General features: G+C 37.9%; 1 protein-coding gene across 5 annotated transcripts in view; it reads right to left on the reverse strand.

The window, feature by feature from the left end:
• CFAP20DC (CFAP20 domain containing) overlaps positions 1-19,732 on the reverse strand; it is a 233,053-nt gene that overhangs the window by 81,323 nt on the left and 131,998 nt on the right. For all 5 annotated transcript variants that reach the window (XM_054729890.1, XM_054729894.1, XM_054729895.1 and 2 more), the window contains 5 exons: positions 11,615-11,751; positions 10,786-10,948; positions 9,111-9,227; positions 7,806-7,925; positions 5,148-5,467 (listed from right to left, as the gene is read on the reverse strand). In XM_054729890.1, the coding sequence (XP_054585865.1) occupies positions 5,148-5,467; positions 7,806-7,925; positions 9,111-9,227; positions 10,786-10,948; positions 11,615-11,751 (857 nt within the window). The remainder of the gene's footprint in view (positions 1-5,147; positions 5,468-7,805; positions 7,926-9,110; positions 9,228-10,785; positions 10,949-11,614; positions 11,752-19,732) is intronic.

A 19,732-nucleotide genomic window follows, 5' to 3' on the forward strand; every position in this document is an offset into this window, starting at 1 on the left:
TTATTTGCATAAATATAGCTAAAGATATTAGTTATAACAGAAAAAAATAGTATCTTCTTTGATAATAGCAAGATTAACCATTCAAGTGTATCTTAAATGTCCTTACTAAAAATCATCCCCAAGAAGTATTTCTACTTCAACTTCTTGATTTTATAGGAACCATACAAGTAATACAGTTTTCTCTGGGTAGCAAAGATAATTGATAGTGGTGTCTTATAATGCATTTTACTTGCTTATAAACAAATAAAAAGTAAATGTGGCTTTCTAACAAGCAACTAACCTGCAGCATGCTTGATATTAAAAGGGGTTGAGCAAATTATTTTTGTAAATATCTTTACCTATAGCCAATGATGCTTCACACACAAATCATAGCAGAAACTATAGGGACTGTATGGGGCGGGCAAACATCATCATGTGAATATTTGGGGAAAATGATGAGACTTCCTCACTTGTTCAAGACAAAAACATCTTTTTTCTCTAAGCTAGATTTCATGTTCTTTTAACTAGTAACACTTTAAAGACTTTATCTGCAAATTCCTATCCACACTAAATATTTATCTGCGATGTTTATCTTTTAGCAGGAGCTGTAGAATGTTGTTCTCAATGAACAAGAGTTTTGTAACCTTCTTTACCTGTCTATAACAATGAAGAGCCAAGTCGCAGGAACCGAGGGGCCTGTGACTTTTCCAGAGGAGAAAAAACCTTCAAAGAATAATAAAGGTGTAGATGTGAACAGCTTAAAAGAACTACTCACACAGCATAATATTCAATTTGCATGGTAGGTTTAGATAGTATGTATGCTGTAATTCATAATATACAGAAATAAAAATGTCAGACAATATATTCATAATAGGGTCCTTCCATATTTTCCCCAATACATAAATTGACGGTTAGAAGTCTTTAAAGGCTATGCAGAAATACAAATAAATGAAACAGTGTTCCGTGCCAGCACAGCCAGGTTCGATAAGCCTGAGAAGGGGCGGTGAAGGATTAAGAAAAGGCAGACAAGAAAAGAAAGTTGGGTCTGGGTGGAACGCTGCCCTCTCTTATGGAGAGCTAGCGCCAGCGCCAGAGACTACTAGCCGAGTCTTTATTTTATAGCCAGTTTCCAGGCTCTTGACAACATTCTCATGGGTTTCGAACCTACTCCATTACATGCACCTGATCAAGCTTTGTTTACTTGCTGCACCTCCCGCAGCCTGTATCACTCAGCCACGTGGGAGCACAGGTTTGGACCATAGGTTCAAGCTTACAACTACAGCCTTTGGCTATAATTGTGCTGGGACTTGCACGTGGCTTTGTCAGGAGAGGATCGTGCCCTCTCAGTAGTCCCAGGCTTGAACCTGTCCAAATGCTATAGCCACTCTCCACAAAACAGCTTAACTACCAAGTGCTAAAAAAAAATCTTTAAAGCAACAATACCAGTAAAGCTGAGAGGAAGGACTAAAAGAGTTTCCTCAAAAACATTAAAAATGGAATTGCTGTGACACAGCAATCTCACTTCTGGGAATATATCCTAAGAAGCCAGAAATACAAATCAGAAAGAATGTATGCACCTCTATGTTCATAGCAGCATTATTTACAAACCTAAGATCTGGAAACAGCCTAAGGTGCCCATCAGTACATGAGTAAATAAAAAAAACAAAACTGTGGTACATTTACAAAATGGAATTCTATGCAGCTATAAAAAAGAAGGATTTCTTACCCTTTGCGATATCATGGAGGGACCTGGAGATTATTATGCTAAGTGAAATAAGCCAGACAGAGAAAGACAAATATCACATGATATCACTTATTTGTGGAATATAATGAACAAAATAAACCCATGAACAAAATAGGTCCATGGAGGCATGGAACAGATTGACAGACCTCAGAGGGAAAGGGGTGGGAGAGAAGAGACAATATTAACCAGAGAACATATATGCACATATGCATAGTTCATGGATACAGACTATAGTGTGGTGAAGACCTGGGGAGGGGAAGGGACTGGGTGAAGGGGGGAAAAGGGAGAGAAAATGGAGGGATCTGTAATACTGTCAACAGTAAAAAGAAAATGGTCCTTTTAATTTGATGTTTGTAGCTTTGTACTTTAGGCCTCCAAAAGTCAGACCGAGAGAAGATCTGAAAGCTTCCTAGCTAATCTGAACACTATAAGTAGTCAGGACACATAATTCAAATATGGGTAATTTTTAGCTCAAATGTTCCAATTTGGACTGTTATACAAGACAAATTACTTGTCCTTGCAAATATCTGCTTCAGTATGTGATACACAGCCAGAGTTTGGGAAATGACAGTATTTCTAAGTAAGAAATTAAATTAGGGGAGCAATAAATACTACTATAAAGCTAACTACTTCAAGTTGCAAACCAGATGTATATACTTAGAAGCCATATTGAGAATAATGGTAAGATACAAAACAGAGACAATAGCAGGAACTCGCTTCTTTCTTTTGGAAGCCACAATAGTGTGCAAGGCACTCTGTTTTGCTAGCTATCCTGAGATAATTCATTTTACATGGTAGTCTTGATTTTACAGCTCTCCACAAACTATATTTCCATACTTTGCTTTTCCAGTAAGATGTACAACTTCAAAATTAATTGAGTATCAGGGTTATCTGTATATATGACTGCGTAAAGAATAAGAACACATACAAAAAATTCATACTTTTGAGGCTTTCACAGTAATGAAGATCCGAGATGTGAATTAATTATTTTAGAAACTTAAATTACAAAGACAATGTATCACTTAAAGCTTATTTTAATTAGCCTTTACTATCAAATGTGCTTTTCCTCTATCATAATAACATGATTTAATTTTGCCTAATTTATATGCTACCGAATCCATCTACTTTCTCTTTAAAAATACTCAATTGTCTAACAGCAAATAAAGTCTTTTAACTACAAATTATAAACAGGTTATAATAAGTGATATAATTATTACTTATTCATCTATTATTATAACATAACATGCTTTTCTTAAGTATAATTATGTTACTCTAAGGATACAACATTCTAAAATAATGCAACTAATAGTAAGGGAGCCTAAAGCAACTAAACTGATTTTTCTTCGAAGACTATATGTAAATAAACATTTTAAATTTCGAATACAATTTCTCATTGACTTATATAATTAATAAATGGGAGAAGTAATCTTACAGAAAAAGAATTTACAAAAAGAAAAAAAGCCTCAAGTGAACCAATCTGATAAAGAAGGGATCATTACAAATTCTAGAACTTGTTTAAACATTGCCTGGCATTTTGTTGTTCATATTTTTTGTATTTTAGTTTTTACTTTGTTATTGCCTCTAACAGCAAACTTCAAAGCTTGCATAATATGGCGAGGCTTCTGCCTCTCTTTCTGGCTGTCCTACTTAACAGGCTCCAACTAAAAGTAGGCCAGGGCAGGTGTTAGCAATGACATGGCCCCACCACAGACTCGAGCCATCTGCTCCTGGTCAGGGCACAGAGGTACCACATAGCTATGCCAGTCAGAGCTTAGGTAATGCATGATCAATTTCTCTTCAATTTTATGTAGTTGGTAATAAATGTTGAAGGATGCCAGGAGTACAGTAGCTTATAGCAAAAGAAAGTCATAAAGTAATAACATTAAAATATTCACAACTAATATTTATTTTCCCATGAAGTTCTATTGCTTCTTCCCAAGGCTTATCCTTATGTGGTGTTATTTAAAGGGCAATTTCCCCATAAAAATATCTCAAAGTTTGCCAGAGAGCTACCCTTTCCTACCTGCCATCATAGTGACTTTTTTGGGTTAGGTAAGAACGATGGTGCTGTGGCTATAGGAAGAAAATGGGTCTATCTGATAATTAATGAAATGGTATGAATTAATTTATCAGATTAGCTAATTAATACTGTAGGAGAATAGACTGCTGCAATGGGGGCAATACTAGATGCTGAAGACAAATGTCCATTTTACAGTTTTATAGCTTAAGGTTATTCAGGGTGAAAGGAACAAAGATGTCCATAGCAACATTTAAAGTGCTGGCATCAAATGTACTATTTTATGCATAAAAGAGTTTGTAGTAGGTTAATGTTTGATATGACTGATAGTTTCATCACACTCAGAAGCAAGGGTATTATTAAAAAATGATCTCCCCATGCACTTTGCTACAGAAACTCATTAAAAGTTGCAAAAAACCATAATTACTGACTGAACAATCTCACTATATTCTCAACTGGCTCTGAAGGTAGGAGCTATGGATTTAATCTACATCCCACTGTCCAAAGGGGATTCTTGATCAGTTATAATTATTAAAACAAAGTTTTATAAGCACACACAAGTTTTCTAATTATTTCTATAATTTCTGCATAGAAATGATTTGTATGATTTTACTAAACCATAATTTGACTGTAATCTGCTTTTTAAATACTATTTTTTCTAGAAAATATTGTCTATTACTTAAGAATAAAACTAAAGAAATTTCACAAATAAATTCATTTTATATGGGGAAGAAGGAGTTATAATATTTACTTATTCATGTTTCAGAACTATATTCAGTTTGTTTTTTAATACATTAAAAAAAACTTTTTTATGAATTTACTAATTTATAAGATATATTTATATTCTAAATAATTGCAAACAAAAACCTCCTGTAAGGCAAGTCCCAGAACTAATCCATGATTCATTATCTAAACTTTAATTGGCACAACTTTTGAAATTCTAGGACCATATGGAAAATAATGAGTCCTAATAGGTCTAAGGTGATAGGATGGCAGGGGAGCAAGGAAGCCAGAAAACCATCAATTCAGAATGCCTAGCAACTGCAACACCATTTCCCCAGAGATCCAGAACAATGTGTTCTCAATGTTTTACTGGTTTTGCTATCATAAAACTAACCCGCATATTACTTCTCATTCTGTGTGAGACAACGATTAAAGTGAAAAGACAAAAACAAACCAAAAACTGGTTTCTATAATTAAAAACGAAACTGGCTGGCTGTTAATAAAAAAGGCAGCAATTTAGAGTTACCATAACAACCTGAGGCAACTGTTGACTGACACTGCAATCTGCTGCATTTTTATAAATAGCAGTTGATTTCCCCTCTTTTATTTTAACTAGTTTTAGTGCTTATTGGAGGTAATGGAACAACTGTGCTTTAACATGATTTCACTCATCAAGCAGTGTACCTCTTGGCTGCTGTCTTCACCATAAAAATCTTCCTCCAATTGGGTCACACTGGTATCCTCTGTTAGATCCAGAATAAATGGGCACCCCTCTGGGGACATGTTCTGAGTCTTTCCATGAGGTGCTGATCGCGGTCTTGACGAAAAGGTGAAAACATCCTTTGGGACAATACAGGTCTCCTCTGCCTGCTGGTCCTGCTCACTCTCCTTGCTGGTTTCCAGCCACAGCTGTGAGTTGTGGCAGGAGTCATCACCCAGAAGAGACTGTCTGCTGGACGCCAAGTGGGGAATGTGATCATCACTGTTGGGAAATACCCATTCATCTGACGTTTGGAAGAGATGACAAAAATTAGAGTAGTGTTCCATGAATGTTATTTTAGGCAAGTAGGTTAAAATTTCCTGTTATTGAAACAGATTTATTAAATAACACATAAGCCAAGGATGGCAATTTATCCACCATCATGTAATCTGCCAAACATTTAACCCATAGATCAGTGCCTACAGCTCTGGGCAACTCACATACACTTCCTCACCATCTGAGTTGAAACACTGGCCAAGACATTTATAAGTTTGAAATAATTATCACCTGTCTTGAAGCAAGTTCTTTATAGCACAGTTTCATTAATTTGACATTCCAGAAGGGGGAAATCTTCCAAAATTAAAGGGGCTGACTTACTAATGTCTTCTTTTAACTGAAGGGCAGGGTGCTTAACAAACCTCTTTAAACAAGTGTGTGGGCATTGTCTGGCTGGATTATAAATCATGGAGGAGAGGAAACCATGAAAAAGATAACAGCATTTCCTTTCCATTCTACCGAATGAAACAGGAAACTTCACAGACTAAGCTGATTAGACTTTTCAAGTGATAGTAAATTCACAGAAATATTTGCTAATGTGATTGGTGGATTCTGCTGGTGAAAAAGACCTTTATATTTAATTTTAGGAGAGAATGTTTTGATATGAATTTTTTTTTTGCACAGCATTATTTGTTTTCTTTAAAAATACTATATACTACCACTGAGATACATTTTTTAAAATCAAAACTTTAAAAAATTATAATCTTTTCTCAACGCTGAGGTAGATTTTATAATTATGATCTAGGCAAGCTGGAAATGACAAATCTATATAATGACATAATTAAAAGCATTCCTTTGTTTAGAATGACAGCAGAAGAGTTGAGCATTTTTTCTAACTTAGTTTATTTTTCATGAAACTTACTTTTTGCTGCATTATGTCACAATGTGGACATGTTTATTTTACCCCTGATTCTTGAATCCTATTATATTTACCATCACAATAAAAATATTGTAGAGATAGCTAAGATTTGCTAACTTGAAACTTTAAAGCTTTTACTACAAAAGCACAAGCAACAAACAAAAAGACCTTTAAAAAATAACATTGGTGACACAAATAAAATTGTGTTTATCACAATTGTATTAATCGGTTTCTTAATCTAAGACTATCTTTGTATAACAGAATTTGCCTATAAAAAGGGTGATAAATGCACATTTCTTAGAGAAACTCTATAGGGACAAGGCTTTCACATTTTCAGGGACAAAGTCTAGGGAAATGGCCAAAGGCAGGCTGTATGTACTTCACCTGAGCACCTCCATGGGGATGTGAAGGCCCCGAGTCAGTGTAGCTGTGGGCAGGTGGAATGAATACATCACTGGGCTGTCCTCTTTTGGACAGCAAACCCCTTTGTATGGTGCTAAGCACATAGCAGGTGCTTTATAAACAAAGTTGGTGCTTTAATAAAGGTTGAGAAAAATTAAAAAACTCCAATGTGTTGCATTATGTTCATGGATATGTAAAAAATAATGGAGGAAAAGATACAGGAATCTTCATTATGCAATTAAACAACTTGTATGACCTATTGCCAAACATATTACTAACTGTCAAAAAGTCAAGGTAAAAGGAGTGTTTACACCGAACAAACTCTAATTATCTCACTACCACATGCTTTTTTGGAATTTGTAGTTTTACCTCAAATATTTCCATATCAATGTAATGAATAATTTGGTGTGTTTTCTTAGGAAAGTATGTAAATGACTGTGTAATCACAATATTGCAGCAAACAAGATAAATGCAAGAATGATCACCTAAACATCTAATTAGTTTTTCTACACAGTCAGATTTATGCCGAAGACACTAATTACGCCTAACATTTTAATGAAGGTTTCAACATTGCATAAATAAGACTGACAAACTACAAACAATTATAATTTATTTTCCCTTCTCCCTTGCTCAACAACAATTTGAAAAAAAAAAAAAAAAAAGAACCCCTGAAACAATTTGCCTTTGTTAAAAGTACTACACACCTGCTAGGCAAGATATGTGGATGGGCTCAATGCTCTACAACCAGCCATCTCCATCATAGAGAGGACTGAAGAAATGCAACAATTATTTTTGGGCAGGGTGACAATGTCATGTGAAAACTTCAAAGTCTTAAACTTTCATTCTGAACAGGACAAACAGTGCATTAAAACTTGAAAATAAAAATACTCTTTCATCCACAAAAGTTTGACATAAAATTGGGGTTAAAATGATAGATTTTAGCAAATGACTGCATCATGGCTTTTCAAAATGACTGGGTTTGAAATATTTAACACATTCATATCTTATTAATTATTGACAATTATGGCATAAAAAAGATGCAAACCTGATTCATCAGGAGACTGGGGAGCTGGAGTGCTGGGGCTCACCGTCCCAGCTCCTTCTTGGGACTCAGTGATGAGGACAGCTGCTTTATCTCCATTCCTGCTATTTCCTGAAGAACTGCCTTTAGTAAATAAATAGTTTCCATCATATTACTTTTGTGATATTTATAAAAATTATTTTTTGAAGAATAGTATTAATTTGGCGTACTTTACTATATGATTATTGTAAAGCAAGCTAGAAGTGACACTGCAGGTTATATGCAATTTCTTTTCAGTAGAATGTATTAAGATGAACTCAGCGGCATTTTTGTAGAGGCTCATAATATAATCCCTGAATATTTGCATGGGGACATTTTAGATTTAAGTTTTACAATATGTGATAAAAGAAATTCTAAAACCCATGTAATTTTTAAAAGGTCTTATATTTTTTCCCATTGGTTCTACATAAAATGGAATGTTTTCTTTAAATTACAATTGTTACTGAACTCCCTCCACTCTTTTAAACCAAGCTCTTTCCTTCAGGATCTTAAGAAAATGGGTAAGGCATTAATTACTGAAGAATTAATTTTTCTATCTATTATTTTGTAAAAATAACATGAAACCTAGCAGGCTGAATTATGGCCTACCCAAGAACCCTACATTTTTGAGAAATTATGCTAACAGGTGTGCACATGATACATTCTGGGCTTGATTTAGGATAAACTAATGCAGGTGTAAAGAAATCTACACATACATGCTTCAAATCCATCATTTAAAAAAAGTAACTACAATAGCCACCTATATTTGTCTAATGCTTTACTGGTTGCAAAGAGTTGAAATTTTAACCTACATTGTAGTATCAGATGGCAAGGAGTTCAAAGGGAGAGGCAGAAAAAAAAAACACCCAACCAAACAACAACAACAACAACAAAAACAATGTGAAAAGAGCTCAATGTAAAAAGAAGAGCCATAAATAAAACATGAAAAATTATGAGTTAAGCCCAATTCAGTAAAGTCTATAGGCAGGAACTTCCTCTATCAAATGTGGGCTTTAAAAAAAATAATAACTTGAAACTTATTCAGCCTTTGAGAGTAGAATCAGAAAGTCCTTTATTTCTGTGGTACTGTCTAGTTAATCCAGCAAATCTCTGTTAGGACTCTAGAGCAATTCTTTTGTAGAAAATTTGATTTCCACAATCCCTATAGAACAGACATTTAGACTTTAAATGAATTGGTTCATATTTCTTTGAAACTTACAACCTGCAGAGAGAGATTGCATTGCTCTGAATAATATACAGATATAAGATAGCATTGAATTAGTGCCATACCGCTGGGTGTCTCTGTCCTTTCTCTGTTGGTGCTTTTTAACCGTAATCTTCTCCTGTTATTATTCTTATCTGCTGATGGTTCTTGAGGGGGATGTGGATGCATAATATGCAGATTGGCTGGTACATTTTCGTATCAAAGAACAAAAAGCCAGAACAGAAAGTACTATATGGTTTGAAATAACTCAGTAAATATAATTATAGCTATAATGAGAATGTTCATGTATCATTTTGACATTATGTAAAGCTGTATAAAAACTTATTCCTTCACAGAAAATAGGTGTTTATTCTTATTCTAACATTAGGATTGTATCAGGTTTTCAAAATTACCAATACATTTTATTCATGTGACATAACCTTATAGAGAGCTACAAGTAATCTGATTAATGTTAATCATGCAATATGCTATATTAAAAATATAAAAAATGAAATTGACAGCCAATACCGAAAAATTATTGCTTCCTTTAAAAGAGAAAGCATAGTTGCCTGGTTGTGGGTTGTGGGCTTGATCCCCAGTAGGGGGAGTTCATGAGGCAGCTGATCTATGTTCCGCTCTCACATGGATGTTTCTTTTTCTCTCTCTCTCCCCTTTCCTCTCTCTCTAGAACTCAATAAAAATATTAAAAAGTTAAAAAATAGAAGGAAGCATAGTTAAGTATGATGCAATGAGAACTTAGAGGGTTGTTTCCAGAAGAATGCTAGAAGACTGATATCAAACCTAAAGAATTCTTAAGTATAATTTAATTCTATAATAATATATTCATAGCAAGCAGCATTTAATGTTTACTGAATGCTTAATTTCTTGGCACAATATGACTGAGTTTTTCTCATTAAAACCTCACAATGACCCTTTGAAGCAGCTGTTATTGACCACTACTACTATGGCCAGTAGTAATTGTATCCCCATTTTACAGATGAGGAAACTGAGGCTTACAGAGTTTAAAAAACTTGACCAAGGTCTCACAGATAGTGGTAGGTCTCACAGACAGGTGGGACTGGGACTGAATATCTATGTTATTCATTTCCTTGCTCAGTTTAATACTCCATGGAAGATATAATTTATAATAGTGTTCATTAATTTCTAAATCAAATAAAAAGAACTCAAATGTCTCCGTTTCAACTCTCACAAAGTCAGACCAGTAAGAGTAGAAAAACTGACAGGAAGTGGGTTCCGGTCTCAATTCCTTCCAATGATTACAGACTGCAAATCGCTGTCTGTACCTCTCTGTTAACTTTGAACTCTCAATCTATAAAATGAGATGAAGTCTTTTCTTCATCAACAGGGTTGTTTTAGTATTAATAAGAGAAGAACACTTTACAAATGGAAAAGATTAATTAAAAGATAAAATTAAGTTAAAAAAACTTAAAATGCACATGACATTCCTAAAATGTAGTGTTAAAAGGATGTTATATTATTTTCTTAGCAGTCATCATAAAGTAAAAACACAGGGTACTACAGGAATTTGAAATAATGAAATAAATAGAATGATAGTTTTCAGAGGATTTATATATATATATATATATATATATATATATATATGAATTCTAAACATATTTCAATATCTATGTGGTAATTGTCTGGACTTAAGATCTAGTCATAAATATAATTTCAATTTTAACAAGGACATTTCTCACTATTTTCGGTAGCTACCAATCTTTATGCATGATTCATTCTTACCACGAACAGGTACAGTCAGCTTTATTTGGCGAATATTTTCTTTATCTCCTTGCTCCTCAGACTCAGAAATCAGCAAAGCTGACATTTCTGCACTGTTAACACACCTCTCTCCTGTGGATGGCTGGCATGATCGGTTATTTTTGGACCCAATGGATCTTATTGTCTATAAGGAAAAGAAATTAACTTGCACATTTTAAAATATAGGAACTGCACTTGTTTCTAGAACCTACGTGGAAGAAATAATATTTAGAGAAATGAAGAGTGAGGAAAAAAACTAGAGGAAACGAGAAGGTTCAAAGTTGTTAGAGAGGGAACTTAGGAAAGAAAATTAGAAACAAGGAGAGAAATAATGAGATAAAAAGACAAGTCTCCTAGACATGTAAATTAAAGTGTGCTTATTTGCTACACTCCATCTTTAGGAGGTAGGAGTTGAGGTGAAAATCACTGTGATTTTCAGAAATTCAGAGGAAATTAAAAATAAAAATATAACATTTGAGAATCTGTTCAGTGTAAGGTTTCTGGTGAGGATCCAACTCTCTCCTGAAGGGGACCACAAACTGTGCTCACATATATTTTTACCTTTAAGTTTTGTGAACACATTTAATGAGAAGAATACTCAAAATTGTTAAGTATGTTGACATGACAAAAAGAAAACAGTTTTAAGGTCTTTTAAAGTCCAGAGTTTCTGTTCAAAACTTACTCAAGCCTTCTGCTCTTGGCATGTAGTCTCTCAAACCCCCTCATTCTACCGCATCCAACCCTGCACTGGAAACAACCCTTCCCTCCCTTGCCACTCACTGGAGATAAGCTCCTCAACCCTTGCTCCTACCTCACTGGATAGCCTCAGGTTATTTCTTCTGCCAGAGAGTGGAGGTGGTCCAAGAACTCTGGATCCAAAGGCGATATGACAAACATCTTGATTTTTACTGTTCCGCACACCACCTGTCCCTCTGTTAAGGAACTGATCTGTTTTGTTAAAGGAAGGTAATAACAGTAAGTTAATGAGTGTAATGGCACTTATTAAAAAGGCAGAGATAGGGGCCCAATATCAGATTAGATCTGTAGAATTAGAATCTTGGGCCCAGGGGTGTGGAGGGTGGGCAGAAATCTATAATTTTAACAAGCTCACTATCATTTGAGAACTACTACCACAAATATTTTTCCTCAAAGAAAAAGAGAAAGAAAAAGAAAAGTGGAAAACTACTAAAAAATACATCTTATTTTTCTCTTTAAGGGAATAATTTAAATAAAACGATCCAGCTCAACTGAACAAATATTTGCTTGAGTACTCGCTCAGGTATTTCCTAGAGGTTGTCAATGACACAAAATAGATAAGACATATTGCTTGCCCTCAGGGAGTCTGAAGGGAGGTGATAGTACAAGTAAACGTAACTATAACATAAGGCGGACCAGTGGGAATGAAGCATAAGTGACCTCCTGAATGGACCTCGAATGACTGAAGAGTTCAAAAATAAGAGATGTAGGGTGCCCTAGGCCAGAGAAAGTGTCTGAATGAAGGCATGGAAGAGCAAAAGGGTAGGGCATGTTTGAGGAATAATGAATTTACCAGTTTAGTTGGAAGGGTGGACTAGGGTCACATTGCAAAGAGCCTTTACATGCTAAGAGCTTACTCTAAAGTTGGTAGGCAACAGGGAATCACTGAAGGTTTGGGGGAGAAAGAGACAACTGGTATCACCTCCATAATTAGGCAGGTATGCTCACCACACCCTGCTGCCTTTTCCTTCCGGGCACACAGATAAATTATATTTCTGAGCCTTCCCTGTAGTTCCATGAACCATGTGACGGAGTTCTGATTAATGGAACGCGAGAAGTGTAAACCACTTCCTAAAACCCCCTGCATAATCCTCTGTGCTCTCTCTTCCCTCATCACTTGACAAGATGCAAAAGATTCAGTGAAAGGCTTTTCCCAGAGAAGCCACTAACTAGATGGAAGGAGCCTGGGTCTCTGAATGACCCTATGGAAGGCTGCCTAAGGAACGCTTGATTAGACCAGAACTGTGTGGTTCCTTGTGACTGTAGTTAGCCTCCACTCACCAATAAAGCAGGTGAGGGTGATGGGCCTTGCCTCAAAATACTTCCCACAACCTAAAAAACCTTCTGGTGTGCCCACTTGCAAGACAGGACCAACTGGAATATGATGTTGGCTCTGAATGAGTCCACATTCGTTCTATAGTCCTGGACATTTAAGAGCTAGTGACAAAAAAAAAAAAAAAAAAAGTACCTAACGAAATAAAAAGGGCTTCCTCACATATACATAAAAATAGAACATTACAACTGCACAAACAATATTTCCAAACAAGCAACCATGATTAAATTTCCCTCATCAGTCCATTCAGTTCTCTGTAATTGTTCCTCTGGATCTTGGGTCAGTGAACTGCTTTCAAGAAGCCATCTGCTTTCAGACTAAAGAGTCCTAGAAATCCTGACTCAGTCCACTGGTGTGGTATGAAATTTGTCTAAGCTTTGCCAGCTTGGAAGTCTGGACCCAAGAAGCTTTTCTGAAGTATCTATCAGTAGTTCAAAATATTACCATTGTAATTAATTAGGTATTAATAACAGGAAAAAAAAGAACTAAGGGAAGGCCAGACATTATAAGCATGGCCATCTGGGCAGCTTCACGAGGAAGCTGCAACTTTACTCTCCCCAGGGAACCACTGATCCATTCCCTCTGCAGACCAATCACTGAGGGAAGGGACTGGACAAAGGGGAGCTGGGCACATGTGCAATAAAGTCTGGGTGACATAGGAAATGCACCTGTCAGTCTAAACTGGGACAGAAATCATTGGTCAGAGGGGGTGGGGGCCACTACAAGCCAGTGAAAATTTGGAAATACATAATTCCCAGATAAAGCAGTTCATACGCTTGGGACTCTTGGCTCTTGCTGCCCTCTTGCAGTTGCCTGTGTTCCTAGAAGCTGAATGGCCCATGGCTATGTGGACCCCATGTCCAATGAAATGATGGACTGTAGCGGGGACCACAAGCTAAACTAGCTGATGCTGGATTAGACCGTGGAACGAAACTCTGAGCAATGGCTTTAATCCCAGCTCTGCTGAAGGCAAAATGGACTTCTTCCTTGGCGGGACAGAGGGAAATGGGACCTGGGAAATTCAGGAGTTTAATTCCACAGAAATAAAATTTTCTACAATATCTCCTCCTCCTGTACAAGTCTCAGAAAATTCCTTTTCTCCTGACATCTCAAGAAGCCTATTCCCACCAGCAACCGGTGGGGACAAGGATAGCTCCCCAAGGATAACAAAACACCTGATCCTTTCTGAAAGTGTCCCTGAACACACAAACCGTGGCGTGTAGCTTACAGCACAGCCTTTTTGCTAGCATCAGAATAAAACAGATGATCAGAATCATCTAAGGTAAGATGATTACCTTAGATCAGGTTACTGTTAACAATACCATAGAATGAATGGCAAGAGAATAGAAAAAAAAAAAAAGAGTCACTGGCTTTCTGTCTGACCTATTTCCCTGAAACATTCCTACAGACAGCTAGCTCGTCTCATTAGCCTCTGCCGTAGAGCTGCAATTTTACGTGTGGGGGAATTAAAAACCACTTTTCCAGGCAATAGCATGAAAAAAGGAATAAAAGTTGTGAAAACATGCTGTACTTAGAAAGCTCCAAATATTTTGATCTGAGTGGGAGCAAAATGTGTGTGTTTAGGGTATTTTGGGTCTGTTTTAGTGTTTGTAATAATAAAGGAAGCCGAAGAGATGGGCAAGGGCTAGATTGCGGAATCCATCTGAGAGACTTCTTCTGGACAGAAGATCTGAGGTGGATGGCTAGGTGAGAAGATAAATGATTCCAGTTTTCTTCAAATTCCCAAAGCCCTAGTAGGTAAAAGATATATTCTATTTGTCCAAATGGCAGAATCAGAAGAAATGAGTACAATTTAGGCAGTGAGTTTTCTGTCACTTGGAAGGTATTCAAGCAGATGCCTGGAAAGCTATTCTGAATACTGTAAGGCAGATTCAGATATCAGGTAAACTCCCTAATTTCTATCTCTAGTCTGTGCTCTCTTTTGAGTTTCACTCCTGTATCCAGTACCTTCTTGACCAGGGCCTCTTGGATGTCTCAGAAACACATCAAACTGAAAACTTGGTCTAATGAGTGGTACCAAAATCCATCCAGGTTGAAAAGTCAGAATCTAGGTGTCATCCTTGGCAGCTCCCTCTAACCTCTCCATATCCAATCCATGTCTACTTCTCTCCATCTTCTCCACCAGCAATGCAATCCAAGCGACCATTATCCCTCTCCTGGATGATTTCAAAGCCTCTCAAGTGATCTACTGTATCTACTCTGGCTCCCTGTCCCGTGCCTTCTCCAAAATATAGCCAGAATGGTCTTACTCAAACATAAATCTGACTGGGTCATTCACTTTCCTTACTTAAAATGTTTCAATGGCTTCCCTGCTACTCATAGAATTAAGAAAAAAAACACACCTTAAAATCACCTGCAAAAATCTGCATGTTCTATCCTCATATCCCTCATTTTCTGCTCTCTCAGCAGACGGGCATCCTCAGTTCTTCCTGCCTAGCAGAACATTTGTAGATGCTGGTCTCCGTGGCTAGAAGAGTGCTTTCCCTCTTGGCTGTTAAGTTTCTGCTCATGTATCACTTCCTCAAAATAATCTTCCCTGACGTCTCTGACTAGGGTAAAGTCCCCAGTACAGGTACTTCCATAAACTTTCCTTTGCATAACTTGTCAGAATTGCACTTTTACACGCATTTATGGGTTTCTCTGATAATGTGTGCTTCCGTAGATATAAACTCAGTGGCCTGTTTTGTCACCCCTAAATTTCTAGCACCTAGACCTGTGCCTGACACAAAGTACACAATAAAACCTTGCTGAGTAAAATGAATGAATCATTAAACGTAATGGGTCAGAATAGAAGTTGGACTGAATGACTAAATATTTCTAACTATGATTAGAGTTTCATTTTAAGAATCCAATGGAAGGTTTTATGTGTAAAACTAGGAGGAAGACTGAACAGAACTGGACAACGGCCAGGAAGTGGGGGATGAGAGAGAAGGGTCAACAGTGAGCAAGACATTGGTATTTACATAAACGGTGTGTGGCTCTCAACAGCAGCAGTGCTATGGTCAGAGTCAGAGTCTCCTATTCAGGTTATAGGAGAAATTTTGTAGTGTTAACAAATAGACATAGCTATGTGTGAATCTGTATTCCCCTTCCCCCCGCCCCCCAGTCATTTACAAATATCCATTTAGTCAACAAAACACTGTTAGTCTCTCAGGATCAATAATGGAAAGAAATGACACACAAATTACAGATCTTTTGTGACCAGTAGAACAAATCCTAACCTATTGATTTTGTTCTCAAATGTGGATTTCCCAGAAAAATGTAGCCACTGAGGGTACTGAAGGGCTGTATGGAATATGGCATAGGCCTAGATGGGAATTTCTGGTACCATAATAAGAACCGCCCCTCCTTTTTTCCCCAGTGATGGAAACCATGAGGGTGTGGGTGTATCTTTCTGTTCAAACATCTTACAGTGGCAATTTCCTTGATGTTTTTTCATATTCTTTATCTATATGCAGGTTCTCCCATTAAGTAGTTAAGTTCGAGTAGAAAGACCACTGATTTGGTACTGTATGTACTCCCATCTACTGAACCAGCATAGCACGTGGTAGACAATGGATAAATCTCACCAAAATTGAGGATAGTATCTATGACTAAAAAGAGGATTTTGGGGACGGAGTATTGAAAAAATCACATTGAAAAAGGTACAGCTGTCTTGGGATGCAATGTGCATAGTTAATACTTTATGATATGTTTGAAAGTTGCTAAGAGAGTAGATCTTAAAAGTCCTCATCACAAGAAAAAACTTTTTTGTTACTATGTTAACTAGACTTATTGTGGTGATCATTTCATAATATATGAAAATATTACACCATTATGCTGCACACCTGAAAATAATATATAATGTTTATGTGAATTATACCTTAATAAATTAAAAAAAAATCATACTGACACAGTTCCAATTATAATTACAACAAAATAAACATATCAACTAGTTCAGAGTTATTTAAAATATTAAAATTCCTAAGTACTTTGAATTTCTCAGGAATTTCTTGCTTAGTGGTAGTTACCCATTGGATATTAAAGACATATTTAAACCTGATCCTCTCTAATAAAATGGTAATATGCAAATTAACCATCACTCTGCTACAAAAGCCACGCCCACCAGCCAAGCCATGCCCACCAGCCAATCAGGGCGAGTATGCAAATTAACCCCAATCCAAGATGGCTACAGCCACAGAGAGCAAGGTTTCCCAGGTAACAGTGCAAGCCAAGCTTTCCATAGCCATTGCAGGCCTAAGCCTCCACTCAAGCTACAAAATTTCAATTATAGAAGGTAAACAAATTCAAACAAATGGCAGCAGAATGGAGTTTGAGAGAGCAGGCCAGGGTTGCCGGCGGTAACAGGGGAAGCAAAGCTTTCCGCACACCCTGGCTGGGCTCACCCGCTTAAGGCTACAAAGTTTCAATTGTAGAAGGTGAATTAACTGCCACAGAAATGGCTGCTGCCCCGGAGGGAGCAGCAGGCTTGGCTCCACTCCAGGCTACAAAGTTTCAATTGTAGAAGGAAAATAAATTCCAGATACCAGGGCCTCAGCTTGGGTTGCCAGGGGGTGTGGCCGGCCTGCAAACCACCACAGGCCCCTCGCTCAGGCCGTCCCACGCCTCAAGGGAACCCCACCCTGATCAGGGATGCCCTTCAGGGCAAACCAGCTGGCCCCCACCTATGCACCAGGCCTCTATCCTATCTAATAAAAGAGTAATATACAGATTGATCATCACTGCAACACACAATATAGCTGCCCCCATGTGGTCAAAGATCCTGCCCCTTGTGGACACAAGATGGCCACTACAAGATGGCCAGCAGGAGAGGGCAGTTGGGAGGCACCCGGCCTGCAAGGGAGGGCAGTTGAGAGGGACCAGGCTTGCAAGGGAGGGCAGTTGGAGGTGATCAACCCTGCAGGAGAGGGCAGTTAGGGGTGATCAGGCCAGCAGAGGAGGGAAGTTGGGGGCAAACAGGCTGGCAGGGGAGCAGTTAAGCATCAACCAGGCTGGCAGCAGAGTGGTTAGGGGGTGATCAGGCTGGCAGGCAGAAGTGGTTAGGGGCAATCAGGAAGGCAGGCAGGCAAGCAGTTGGGAGCCAGCAGTCCTGGATTGTGAGAGGGATGTCCAACTGCCTGTTAGGGCAGTCGGACATCCCTCCAGGAGTCCCAGATTGGAGAGGGTACAGGCTGGGCTGAGGGACAACCCCTTGCCATGCACAAATTTCATGCACCGGGCTTCTAGTATGATATAATCCCCTAAATCGCAGAAAATTACATGATTCTATATTTTTATAAGAGCATCTACTATCAGATTTCTCTAAAGAATAATATAACACTGTGTATTTAAATTTACATTTATTTTTTAACTTTTACAAATTTTAATATATTTTCCCCTCACAAAGCAAAGTATACCAATACTCCACTACTTAGTTTCTCTTTTGTTGTTCCACTTATTTATGCATTTATTGGTTGACTCTCATGTGCCCTGAGAAGAGATCGAACCTGCAGCCTTGGCATATCATGATGAAGCTCTAACTAACAGGATATAAACATGTATCATACTATGTATTTACTATAATAGGGTCCTAATTAAAATCTACAAGGAAAAGTAATTTAGACCTTTGGTTTCTAAAGTAAAAAGTAGAAGGGACAAAGTTTCTATAATGATAAAAGTCTTAAAAGAAAACTAAAAGTTAGAAATGCATACCTATTGAATTCTAAAAGGAGCACTTTTAAGAGCTGACATCAAAATGCATAACATAAGGTTAAAATCAAGATTAGATTAAAGCCATGCTCTAGGCAGTTCATTTTTTTGAGTTTGTGGAAAATGAACTTGGTGTAGGTCAGAGATGTTACCATTAATTATTTTGCTATTTTACTGAGGAGTACATGCCTTTGTAGTTAGATTATAAAACCTGAGGGTCTACTCTCTAATTGTCCTTTAGAAAAATAAACATTAACATTCATTTTTGTCTCAAGATACAATGTTGTAATTATTATAGTCATTTCTTTTTTTTTTTTTTTTTTTTTTTAATTTCTTTATTGATTAAGGTGTCACATATTTGTCCTCATCCCCCCATTCCCATCCCACCCCTCTCCCCACGCATGCCCCAATCCACTGTTGAACTTAACCGTTGGATAGGCTTATATGCATGCATACAGGTCCTTTGGTTGAACTCTCCCCCTCCCCCCACCCTCCCCCTACCCTCCCCTATCCTCCCTCTGAGGCCCGATAGTCCGATCGATGCCTCCTTGCTTCTGGTTCTGTTCTTGTTCCTCAGTCTATGTTGTTCATCATTTCCTCTAGATGAATGAGATCAAATGTCACTAGATATATACTAATAAGAACTGAATGTGAGACGAGCAATAATATTTATGCTGACAGGCAAATGAATCAATCTGTAGCGAGCTTCCCCCTGGACCAACAGTTCTTTTGAGACCCAATTTCGATGTCCAGTAGTTCCTTATGTGTACATGTCAGCACTGACCCCTCAGCTCTGGATGGTGGACAAATGGTGGTAATGGAGGTCCGACTCCCTCTGGTTTGGTCTCGGCCGAACCCAGGGGCACGGCGTCACCTGGACTAAGGGGCACGTGGCCTCACCCATACCCAAGGGGCGCGTGGTCTCACCCGGGCCTGGGACCCAGCCTCACCCGGATGGATCCAGGGGCGCACGGCCTCACCCGGACCCAGGATCTGGCTTCACCCGTACCCAGGGACGCTTGGCCTCTCCCAGACCCAGGGGCACGTGGCCTCACCCGGGCTTAGTTGCACAAGGCCTCACCTGGATCCAGGGACACATGGTCTCACCCAGACCCAGGAACGTTTGGCCAC

This window comes from Eptesicus fuscus, chromosome 18 (genome assembly GCF_027574615.1).
Source record: "Eptesicus fuscus isolate TK198812 chromosome 18, DD_ASM_mEF_20220401, whole genome shotgun sequence".
NCBI lineage: Eukaryota > Metazoa > Chordata > Mammalia > Chiroptera > Vespertilionidae > Eptesicus > Eptesicus fuscus.